This window comes from Schistocerca nitens, chromosome 4, assembly GCF_023898315.1.
Source record: "Schistocerca nitens isolate TAMUIC-IGC-003100 chromosome 4, iqSchNite1.1, whole genome shotgun sequence".
Taxonomy (NCBI): domain Eukaryota; kingdom Metazoa; phylum Arthropoda; class Insecta; order Orthoptera; family Acrididae; genus Schistocerca; species Schistocerca nitens.
The window spans coordinates 610,184,999-610,197,831 of NC_064617.1; the positions used below are offsets into that span (position 1 = coordinate 610,184,999).

The 12,833-nt window shown below is 43.3% G+C and overlaps 1 protein-coding gene across 1 annotated transcript in view; it reads left to right on the top strand.

Annotated features, from left to right (window-relative positions):
* LOC126252468 (uncharacterized) overlaps positions 1 to 12,833 on the top strand; it is a 106,116-nt gene that overhangs the window by 5,034 nt on the left and 88,249 nt on the right. Inside the window, exons 2-3 of the mRNA XM_049953363.1 lie at positions 11,695 to 11,823; positions 11,925 to 12,009. Coding sequence (XP_049809320.1) covers positions 11,695 to 11,823; positions 11,925 to 12,009 — 214 coding nt within the window. The remainder of the gene's footprint in view (positions 1 to 11,694; positions 11,824 to 11,924; positions 12,010 to 12,833) is intronic.

Sequence of the window (12,833 nt, forward strand, 5' to 3'; positions counted from 1 at the left end):
TATAAGTTTCCGGTACAGCCAGACTGCGAGGTATCTGATTTTCTCTCGGAAACGTATTGGGCGTGCATGTACAGCCTACAGTGTTGATGTTTGCGCAGTGGTTTCGGTCTGCATGGGAACAGAACTGCTTCGCACTTGTCGACGTTTGCTTTTATGCGCCATCGCTCCAACCAAGGCTCGGCAGTTCCGAGTGCTGTCTGTAATCGTGATTTTATGGTCGACGGTTTCCACTCTTGTCATCAGCGTAGATAGCCAACGTCGTTTTTGTGTTGCTAGGAGATCATTAATGAAGAGGTTGAACAAGATGAGCCCCAGTACGCTTCCCTGGGGTACTCCAGCTTGACTACCGTTTTGTGTCGATTGTTTCCCCTGCACGCCAGTGTAGAAACATCTGTTGGCGAGATATGAGTGTATGAGGTGTAGGAACCAGCCGGGGAAACCAGCATCGCCTAGTTTGCCTTTGAGGCTGTTGTGCCAGAGACGGTCGAAGGCTTTTTAGTTGTCCAGAACACAGCCCTGTAGCTTTGTTCGTGTTGTAGCAGTGTGTTGTATGTTCATGTACGCGGAGGAGTTGATGTGTTGATGAATGGTGATTCCTAAAGCCGAACTGCTCCGGCCTTAGGATGTTATTGGCGATGCAGCGCCTAGTGATGCGTTTTAGTATTACCTTCTCGACAATCTTGCTGAGTGAGCACAGCAGACTGATGAGTCGGTAATTTTGTGGGAGGGAGTGGTCTTTCCCTAGCTTCCTGAGCATCAGGACATTGGCACCTACCAAAAGTCAGGGAAGTGTTGGTGTTGCAAGATGGCTTTCGATATTTGTGTAAGGTATTGTATGGCTCTATCCGTGGACCCCTGGAGGACACGGTGTTTGATGCCATCTGGGCCAGGGGCTTTCCTAGCATCGGAACGCTTGACAGCCCATGTGATTTCGTTCGTGCTAGTACGTCTGATTTAGTTGCGCGTGGGCTGGACTACAAGCAGTGCAACCTCCTGGTCCGTTTCAAGTGTGAATACATGTCTGAAGGAACAATATTTGGCATGAAGGACGGTACAAGTGTTTTGGCCATCAGCTCTGCCTTCTCCTTCGCGGAGTATGCTGGACCGTTCGGGCCTCGTAGAGAAGGAATGTAGTGTTTCTCCCTGGTGAAGTGTATGGCTAGTTTCCACACGCCAGGACATGTGGCATTTAGTCCAGCGAGTTTCTGCCCCAACTGTTCCTTTCTAAATGTTTGTATTTTCTCCCGTGTTAGGCCATTGAGATCCCGCAAACACGCCACCCCTTGGTACCCGAACAACATTTGCTTGATACGCTTTTTATTTTGCTTCTGGACAAGAAATCATTTGAGGTGGTCAAGATAAAGGCACACCATGTATAGCTTTATTGAAAGGACACAAAACATCATCAAGCAATTATTGATATTTAGACCAAAATTCTGTGAAGCAGTGAACTATAAGGGCTTGGCGCAGAGACGAAGATCAGGCTATGTATTTATTGTCATGATGTGTCTTCTGCATGTTATTTTAATACAGCTGGCTGCCGATTACCCTGTTGTGCATTATCTGGCTTGCAATTACTCTACACACTGTTCGGCAATTTTTGAAAAATAAAAATAAAAAGGATGTCTGATGTGGGATGTTATATTTAGAAACAATATTTCGTTCCGAATACAAATTTATGGTTGTGAAGAAGTATTCATGGAAAACACCCGTGAGTAGTTAAACAGCGGTGGCTATGAACAGTTATTTGAGGAGCTAAGGGAGTTGGCTGTAAGGAAAAAGTGTATTCGGTAGAGGAAGGGAGTGAAAACGAGGCGATCGAGGAAGCCGTTTTCGAGGCACTGGGAACAGTTGATCTGTTATTGGAGTAACCTGGAGAAAATCCAACTGTAGCGACGTTTAGACCTTCCGGAAAAAGAGAACCATCCTCAGGAAATAAGTGAGTGAAAAAAAGAAGCAGGAAAAGATGGAGCATTACATCCCGAAAGATAAATGAAAGGAAATGATAAGAAATATAGAAAGTTGTAAGTGTAATTTCGTAAGTAAGTTCTCAGTTTCCGGCGAGTTAGGCTAAGAAGTGAAGTGGACTTAAATGTGACATATATTGTAAATCCTGTAAATAGAAGGTTGCGGAAAAATTGTGAATAGTGATTACCCGCATTTTTCGGTGAACTGTGAAATCTCGAGACCTCATTAACCCCTATAATCGAGAGCTTCCTATACGGGGTTTCTTCATGGACAATAATACATGCGTGAATGGTATTTGCCAAAGAGGACTGCGCCAGCTTTGAACAGATCTGTGGATCATGAAATCTAGTGCCAACGTGGTATACGAACTATCTCATCAGCATAGTCGTGACGAGCTGTGCGCTTATTTCCAATGGTTGGTCAGCTTCGCCGTACTGCTACAGAAATCGCATTGTCTGCTTTCTGGGGTCAGATGCGCCGTGGTATTGCTAACATTTTGTGTTATTTCTGGTGGTGGTGGTTAGTGATTAACGTCCCGTCGACAACGAGGTCATTAGAGACGGAGCGCAAGCTCGGGTTAGGGAAGGATTGGGAAGGAAATCGGCCGTGCCCTTTCAAAGGAACCATCCCGGCATTTGCCTGAAACGATTTAGGGAAATCACGGAAAACCTAAATCAGGATGGCCGGAGACGGGATTGAACCGTCGTCCTCCCGAATGCGAGTCCAGTGTGCTAACCACTGCGCCACCTCGCTCGGTGTTATTTCTGTACAGTTAATATTTTTTGCCTCCTATCTCTGTCCAGTCCGAGGAGCATGCTACGTTCAAGAGAGCACTGCCTTGTGTCATGACAGATCATCGCCTGGCGTAATGGTAGGGGGCACCGAATTCATTCGAACAGTGTCAGTTGACAGGTGTGTGGAAGTGCACGCCTGTAAGTGGTGCCTGAAATAAGAGTGCTACCAACTAATGCCGGCATCCTTAACTTCATTTGGTTTTCACTAGCATATTTCATCAAAGCAATGACGTAGGAGAGCTGAATCGTCAAAAAGTCGTTGCTGCAACTACAGTAAAACCTCTCGCTTGGGTGAGCATGTTTCAATCGTCATCATTGTTTAATGGATGATTCATTATCTACACAACTTAACGTTCTTCAGTCCATAAAACAGGAAGATAATTCATAGTTTCACTCCTTGTTCTTGTATAGTATACAATAGTTAGTCATTAATTGTAGACTCTGCAAAGTAACGACTTACGCCAGAAGCAGAGTATCACGGTTTCGGAGGCTAATGGAAGGCAAGTGTTTAACTGATAAGGATGCTAAAAGAAAAGAAATAGTAGTAGTATCGTATGCTCCTTGGGAAAGGCCTAAACGCGAAGTATTGTTGAGAGATAATTTATAGTAATGACGACTTAGAAATCTTTGTTGTTCCTTACATTTTCACTTGTTTAGGATCTTACCTTCAGTCCTTTTTTTTCTGTCTTGCGTGCAGAGTCGTCTCTGCGCAGGATAACTTTACACTTAGAGCGGCGGCTGCTGGGAGCGGAGGAACTGATAGATGTCGACCGGTACTGACTTTATTTTCACTCTGAACGGAAGAATACAACCAACGCGTCACCGATACGGCTCATGTTTTGCATGGTTATACTACAGTTTGCTAGTAATAAATGCTGCTCTAGTACGATGCGCTTCTGAAACGTTTTTGAGAAATGGAAGTTTTCAGTTTTACGAGCGTGTTGAGTAATATAAGAGTGCACCAGTGGTCGAGTCGTGGCGTTATCGCAGCCGGCAAAGGCACCAGACTAGAAGTCTGCACGTACTGCGTTCGACTCACATCATTTCCTTTTCCTGCCTAATCTTCCATCAAACACGCGTTTCGCTGTTGAGAATCATGTTGCTTTAGAAAGCAACAAATGATAATGGCAATCACTTCGGTATACTCGTGGTTTAGTCAAGATATAATAAGGAATCGTGATGAAATGGTCAATAATTTATCGTTACCATTCATGCGCATATCGTAGTGAAATCATAACGAGGTGTATCTGCTTTGAACAATCTACACTATATCTGCGATTCGTGCACGATTGGGTCGATAAATAAATGTTTATTATTCCTTATAATACCTCTTCCAAGCCTTGCCATGAATGTACTGTAATGATTTTCATCATTATTACTGTTCTTTTCCGAACAAATGCGATTATTTGTAGCGATACAACTGTTTTATGGGAGCTTAAACAAACACGCATATGATCAAACTGGAATGCATTACGCATAGAGGCTTTAGCCGTTAGCGCTAATGCCGCTGATCGATGGCTGGAGCTGTCGTATGGTAAAGAAAAGGCTCGTAAAACTCAGAACCCCTCTTTTTCTTGAGAAGGGTTGAGAAGCGCATCGTACTAGAGTGAAATTTGTTACATTTAAATACGAGGGTTGGAATTTTCATAGTGGCAGCTTTGCTGTTCGTACAAAATAGATACGTGTTTCAAAGTTTTTACTGACCTTCAAAGTAGTCACCAGCATTGTGTATAGCCCATTGCCAGCGATGTGGAAGTCGTAGGATACTCTTAGCAGTGCCAGTTGTGTTGACAGTTCGAGAGGCGCAGTCTGTTGCCCGACGAATTTGTAGCAGTTCTGAAGCGAATGCTGTGAAGTATTTCCTTCAGTTTAGAAATCACGAGGTCTTACGTCAGGAGAGTGCAGTAGGTGGTATAGCATTTAGCAGCCCCATCAATCAAACAAATCAGTAACAGCTTGCACCGTACGCGCTTGAGTATTGTCCTGCCAAATGATGGACAGGTCCTGCAGAAAGCATCATCGCTTCTGTCTCTAAGCTGGTAGTAGGTTGTGTCCCAAAAATGAACAGCATAGAGACAGAAGTGATGACACTTTCTGCAGGATATGACCATCATTTTGCAGGACAATGCTCAAGCACGTACAGTGAAAGCTGTTACTGATTTGTTTGACTGATGGGGCTGCTAAGTGCTATACCACATACTGCACTCCCCTGACGTAAGCCCTCGTGAGTTCAACTCGATTTCTAGACTGAAGGAAACACTTTACGGCATTCACTACAGAGATGCTACAAATTCGTCGGGCAACAGACCGCGCCGCTCGAACTGTCAACACAACTGGTACTGCTAAGAGTATCCTACGACTTACACATCGCTGGCAACGGGTTATATACAATGCTGGTGACTACTTTGAAGGTCAGGGAAACTTTGAAAAACGTATCTATTTTGTACGAGCTGTAAATAAATAGTTGCCACTAAAGTTCCAACCCTCATGTGTACTAAAATCGTGCGAAAGATAAGCGAAATTAGTGAACATTAACTGTGTTCTTCCGTTGTCAGTGTGATCTTTACTCAGCAAACAAATTATTTGCGGTAGCATTGAGTAGTAATTTTTCGTAATTCGTACCAAAAAGATTTCCATTTTAATTACATGAAGTTAATTTAGCTATCGTTAGCTCTGTGTGTCGTCTACTTTTGCAGCAACATAGGTATACTTAGTGATACGTGGTGCCGTTGGCGCCAGTTGCTTCTCTGTATTAATTTAGGACCTCTGCGATCGACTGTATCGCGTGGCCGCGGTTTTCCTCTTTGGTCGTTTTTCGGCTATTTAAGTGTACGTAGCTGTGAGGAGAGGGCTGGTTTTGGTCGGTTGGTTGGCACTCCGGTGTACAGTCTGGTTGTCAGCGGTCGGTCTTAGTCCATGATGTGCTTCTTGTTGTCCTTGGGCAGTGGGGCTGCGGACGGAGACGTGCGTGCTGTCGGCGTGTGTGCACTGCGTCTAGTGAGAGGGCGGTCTCGTCTGTGCTGCTAAACTACGTGAACATGTGAAAGCAGCTTTGGAAAGTATCAGCCTGCAACCCGATACGCTACAGAATCAAACGATGGGAATTATTCAGGTTCTTAAAGTCCTGCTGTATGTATGTATACTGAATTTCGTGCTCTCCCAATGTTTGGACGCCCATGTTATCTGTTTCGTATTGACCACTGGTGCACGACTTATTGAACAGTGGTTTCCTGTGTGAATGAGGTTTGCCTGCTTTGGACGCAATTGAGATGCTGGCAAGGACTGTATATCTAAGTGCGTGTCTGTGCACTCTGAAATAACCACAGGTCCGATTATCTGGCTGTCTACTGGTATTTAAGAAATGTGTTGAGAGGTAAACAAGCAGGGGCTTAATGATGAAGAATTTATTGTGTGCTAGAGTCTTGACGTATTGTAACTATTGAGAGTGCATTTATGAAATTTCCTGCTCTGGTAGTAATAAGCTTGTCTGCACACATTATTAATAACAAAGTAGTGTATATATTAAAGTGGTTAATCCTTGAGGGTTCCTTGTGGCCGTATTCCTGTTCTGAAATTTTTCTAGTGTTTTAAGGATTGTGTTACAGTGGATACTGCCCAGTTGCTGTGCAATTTTACGTTGTTGTTTCAGTGGTATAATCAACGGTGCGCGTCATCCGTTGTAGCTGGACGTTTAATTGGGGGACGGCGCCTTGCCGGTGGCCAGTTTCAATTGTAAACGATACGCGGTCGCTGTGTTTATCAGCAGACTCCAGTTCTTCTGCGAATTTGAGTATTTTATTATTTGTTCCTGGTGAAGCCAAGGCGTCAGTCTTTCCTTCTTTACCGTTCCTTTCAGCTATCATTCAGGCTCGATCTAAGTTGTGGTTTCCGCACACCTCTGATGTGCCATTAGTTGTCACTGAAATTTTGTAATACCTGAAAGATGCCTTTCATTGTACTGGGTTTTTAATATCTTATTCAGAAAGAGAAATTGTGAGTTGTTTCTGATGTTATATCATAAAAGGTGTCCTTCTTCTGTGGAAGTTTTTCTCAGTAAATCATTTATTGTTTGTATGGTTCTTAAGATTTATGTAAAATGGATTTTAAAATTATTTATTGTTTGGGGTGGTATTTGACGCCTGTAGGCTATTTGTCTGTTTAGTAACATTTGAAATTCTAAGGCAGTTGTGTATATTATTCTGAGGTAACAGCAGTTTGCTATTGTCATGCAATTGTTAAATAAAATCTGTTGGAAATTACAAGCCAGAGTTTGCGTTTGATTGGTAATTATTGCCTTGTCTTTATTGAGTTGAAGTGTCCTTCAGCGTGTGTCCCACGTCTCACTTAAATTGATTTTAAATGCTACCAGCCCTGCGAGAATAGTTTTTGAGCAGGTATCGTTTTCATTCGCAAGAAACAACCCTTACGCGGAAAGCCAATTTACATTGCTCCTTATAGCATTCACAGATACAGGGTGGATAGTGAAAAACCGGCCCCGAGTACTAGAGTGCTCATTGTCGCCTACCAATTGTCATCTATTGTTTCGAAGCTGTTGCGACTACGGTTTTCGTAGTCACTAAGAAAGCCGTTGTGGCGTGTGAAGTAAATTTCTCATCGAGGTGTATCCTCCTCAAGAAACAATCGCAGTACCAGATGTGTACGTGTGTACTAGTTCATTTAAGGAACACGAGCCATTTTTGCGAAGACATTTGCTGACGCTTCCATACCAGTGAAGAGCAGTATACAGGATTTGGTGACAAAATGGCGTACTACAGGGTCAGTTGCAAACGCAAAAGAAAGAATCAAGCCCCGTCCGTTCGTACTGTTGCTGTCATCGCGCATATTCGAGCATGAATTATCACGAGTCCAAATAAGTCGGCACGTAAATTTTTGCACTAAGTAAACGTTTCGTGTAGGTCTTAACAACCTGTTTTACACTAAATAAGAATGAAGCTCTACAAAATGACGTGTATCCAAGAACTGAAGGAGGAACACCTGAATTACTTACCGTACGTGGCCTGTTAGACAGTTGAGAGTGGTACGTTGGAACCGCTATTGTATTTCATGAGTGATGAAGCTTCATTTCATCCGATGTGAAATCCCATAACACCAGATACTGGTCAACAAACAGTTCCTATTCGGTTCATGAGGAACTTCTCCACAGTGAAAAAATCGGAGCGTGGTGTGCCGTGTCAGCAAGTTGGATTGTGGGTCCCATATTTTTTTGAAACAACAGTAAAAACTGCTGTGAATATCTTCGAGGAGTTTAACGCACAGCTGACGACGCCCTCCTCCCATCCACTCACCCCGTGAACATACTTATTCTGTCTTTCAACAGGATGGGACGACCTGTCACACTTCACCCGAGTCAGTTTCACGAAATCATGAAAGATTCACAGAAAAAAGGACAGTTAGGAAAGGATTGTGGCCGCCGCGTTTGCCGGACTTACCCACTTTGACTTTTATCTGTGAAGAGTCTAGAGGGAAAAGTGTGCGCAAATAGTCTGGTAACATTAGAAGACCTGAACGACAATATTCGTAATGAAATTTTGAGAATCGATGCGATAGAGTTGCGCAAAGTGGTGTATTAACATGTTAGGGCGCGCGGAAGTGCATTAAAACACAATGAGGTCATCTTCAGCACCTAATGTAATGTAAAAGACAAGAGCGATTCAGTAAACATAGACCTTTGCATTAGCGTATTTGCTACATGTTTATTTGTTAGAAGGAAGGTTTATTTTTTGTTGCATCTGCTTGTGGCGGGCAACAGTTCGTGTGTAACGGGCGAGCTGTCTGAAGGCAGGACGATTTTTCGTATGCCAACACTTGATATGGTCAACAAACAATTCCCATACGCATACCATAATGCCATTCATTGTTATTTTCGTGGAATGTTGTAAAACTCATTGCAATGGCGGACGGTAGTGCAAATGTGTGTCTAACAATAAAACAGAAAAAATAGTGTCAAATGTGACTGGGTATGATAGACGATCTTCAGCGTTACCGGTTGCGTATTTTGTCATTCAATAGGGATCTCTCTATTAAAGACAGAATTGATAACCCGCCTTTAATCCTTACCTGGAGCGGTGGGGCCGGACCGCTCTGTCAAAATCCGAATTCGTTGCCTGCATTTAATCTATTATTGGGAGCTATAGGGACCGCTTCATCAAAGTCCGAACTGGTACTCTGGCATTAAAGCAGAAATTTTGTGTTAAATGTTAACAGCTTTGTTACTATTTGCTGCTAGAAATCAAATTAATGATCGGATTTCATATTTGGTGGGATTTAAAATCGCAATGTTAATTTTAAACGGCCACTGTAGGTCAACGAAAAGCAAAGAGGCTTTGTCGTTATTTCATCTCTTAGGATACGCTCTTTGTGAATCAGTATTGAAACTGCCAACGTTCCTCCCTCCCTGAACCTCCACCCTCCCCCACCCCATCTCCTTCTCTCCACTATTCCACTATTTACCACGCTACATGCAAAGAGTGTTTGCTTTCCGGATAACCCCCGTATCAAACTTAGTTGGACGCAGAATACAGTGATAAACTCAACATGAATACAATAAGTCGCTCCTCTGGGGAAACTTATGTAATCGCAATGATAGCTTTGTTTTGCACTTGTGCAAATGGCGTAAAATCTTCCTTCTTATGATTAGTGATTTATTTGTTTTTGTAGCATATATTCTTTATGTCTTGGGTACAATACCTGTTAGAGAGTGTACGAGGATGAGTAACACTTGGTAATAAAGTTAGTGCAGGGTACGAGACATCGAATCGTACAAAATTTTCCACTTAACATTAGATTGGACATGCACGGTTTGAAACTACCGTCATGAAACGACAGAAAATAACCGACGATTGCCTGGATGTGTTTGAGAGCGTCTAGCGTCGTGGTTTCGTAGCAGGGCAGGAATTTCCGAGAGGGCACCGCAACGACTCCTCCGACCTTGCAGTATATTTCTGCTATCTTACAGGAGTGCTGTTTCTGAAAAACAGCAAATTAATGGAAATGCGAAAGTTTTAACGGGGTTGGTTCAACAATCAAACTTTATCTAGTAAACATCACAGGATATTCGCATCTAACATCCATCAGCCATAAATAGGACTTTCCAGCTTAAACCATTATCAGCAGCTAGTCTGATAAATAAATACACTCTCTGGCATCACAGCTGTTAGTTGCGGCAAGTTATTTCAAATATACTCTCTTCCGCGCGCTTGACGCCGATTGACAGGGACCCACAAGGCAGTAGGTATGGGTGCCCAGGTTGATGCCGAGTTTCTAGACTTCCTGAAGGCGATCCATACAGTTCCGCATTTTTCCATGACGGAATACAGACCAGGTTGATTGGATTTAAGAGTTTCATGGAAGTAGAACACAGCATGTCATTCGTAACGGAGAGGTCTTCAGACGTGAAAGTAACTTCGAACGTATGAAGCAGCATTATCGTCCACAATATATATAAATGAGCGAGTGGATAGCGTCGGAAACTCCACGATGCTGTTCGTGATGAAGCTATTTTACATAGAAAAGTCGCAACGCTAGGAAATTGTAACGAAATACTGGAAGACCTGCCGTGGATTGACACTTGGCATAGGGAGTAGTAATTGACCTTCAGCATCAGCAAATATAAAGAAGTGTTCACACTTAGACGAAAATATCAGTTATTGTATGATTATACAATTGCCGAACAGTCACTGGAAGCAGTCACATGTATCAAATATCTGAAAGTATGACTACGAAGGGATTTAAAGTGGAACAACCACATAAAAGTAATAGCAAGTAAGGCAGATGCCAGATTGCTCCACTAGAACAATTTTCAGGAAATGTAGTCTCCCACCCCCCACAAAGAAGGGGCTTACAAAACCATAGTCTAACCAACACTTCAGTATTGCTCGTCAGGCTAGGAGCCTTACCAGATGTGATTGACAGAAAAAATGAAGAGTATCCAGAGTAGAGCAGCGCATTTCATCACGGATTCGTTTAGTAAGCGTGAAAGGGCCACCACAATCGAATGGCGGCCGCTACATGAGTTGTGAACGCGATGAAAATCATACCAGTTTCGGTACCTTATTGGCACCGTCTTCAGGCCCGTATACATATAGCTAGATAAGTCACCTAAACGACTGTGCTGTTATAGGGGTCATTAACTTCAAGTGGCCTCTTTAGAATTCTAACACTTCTCTGCAGACGTGGACTTTCCACACCTCTAACGACGACAGAGGTGTCGAGAGTCCACGCCTACAGAGAAGTTTTAGAAGTCTACCGAAGCCAGTTGAAATTAGTGATCCCTAGAACAGCAGAGACGTTTGGATGACTTATCTAGCTATACGTATACGGGCCTGAAGATGGCGCCAATAAGGCACCGAAACTGGTACTCAAATAAAATAATTAATATAATTACGCCTGTCGTATTTATTTTCTTCAAGTTTTTGACCATACTTAAAGTCTTTGACCAGCCTGAGTCCTGTTCCATTTACACAAGATGGAACTACAAAAGCTTCAGAAGATGCGTTGTGCACCACGATATGTTTTATTGTTGAAAGTCTGACAGCATACGATTGTGGAAAAGTTAATCAATACACTGGTCCTTCCTACTTACATTTAGCAAAAAATCCATCAGTCAAGACAGAGAGACTAAAGCTCGCGCGGAGGCTTATCAGCAGTCGTTCTTCTCGCACACCATTCGTAAATGAAACAAGAAAGGAATGAAGTGACATTAGTCAGTTAAGTACCATTCGCCATGCACAACGAGTTGGCTTTCGCATTATGGATGTAAATGACCATAGATCCATAAAGTGCTTCCTGACTTAAGTTTATTTGCTCTGACCTTATCATGAAATTGTTTTTCTCCACTCCGTATAACAATAATGATAGATTGTACGTGTGAGAGTGAGCGCCTTGCAGAAGCGACTGTGCTTCCCACGCCCAGAGAAAGCCCGGCCTCGTGGGGCGGCAGATGCTGCGCCCGGAGCCGGTCTGTCCTGGGGTCTGCTCGCCTTCACAAAGCGCCGCGGGCGGCAGCACCTTGCGCAACGGCCCGCGGCTCAGGTTGCCGGATGTGGGCGGGGCGCGCAGGTGCTGCCCGCTATGCAGATCTGCAACGGCCCGCCACGCCCACTGCGTCAGACGACCGTTCGCTCTGGCACCGCTTCTCAGTAGTCCCCGTGTAACGTTACTCGTCGGCCACAGTCGGACCGAAGCAGTAACGCCACAAAGGAGGATGTGCGCAAGCGTAACGCTGGCCGTAAGTCTGCAATTCGTGTTTGAATAATCCTGAAGCACATTGGCGTCAATACTGACAAAAGTTACCCTCATCCACTTCAGGAAATGTGACTATCTGCTGATCACTAGCTTTACATTTGGAATTATACGGTCTCAATAACAGTCTGCCCGTGTCTCGAAATCTGAAAAAAAATTCAAGTTTGAGTTTGCTAATATCTGTTGTGTTTTGTTTAAAGTCTCATTGGTGATTACACGATATATATCAGATTTTTTCAATGTACATGTTTCGCCATGAATTATGAAAGAATCAGGAAAACAGCAATACCTCTCCTTACTATACAGCATCTCTTGCGAAAGGTGTGAAAATATTATCACAGCGCAGCTGCATGTAACTTTACGGGCTGAATCTCTTAAAAGGTGTACCCATTTTACTTTTTGAAGCGTTCAAGACTCCAACGTATGATATTAGACCAATGCATAAATGCACTTTATTTTGTTCCATAGTAAATCCTCTTAACTCCTGTAGTAACCCAGTTACTGAAGCTAGTATGGCTTCTTTTTAAATAATGGAACGATATCCTTTTTAAAACTGCTGATGATACGAGTAGGCTACTGTAAGTAAAGACGTGTAGATTAGCTGGCTGGGGGACTCTGAATGGCACTTCAGCCGGCTAATTGGAGAGGTTTTTCTGACCTGCCTCTACGAGGGCACATTTGCTCCACGAAGTATAAGAGTTGTGTATTTAACTGTATTTGGTAAATGTAGGTGACTATAATGTATGAGGGGCGTTCAATAAGTAATGGAACACATTTCTGTTTCCGTTGAAAAACAGTGGTATTTGTTGT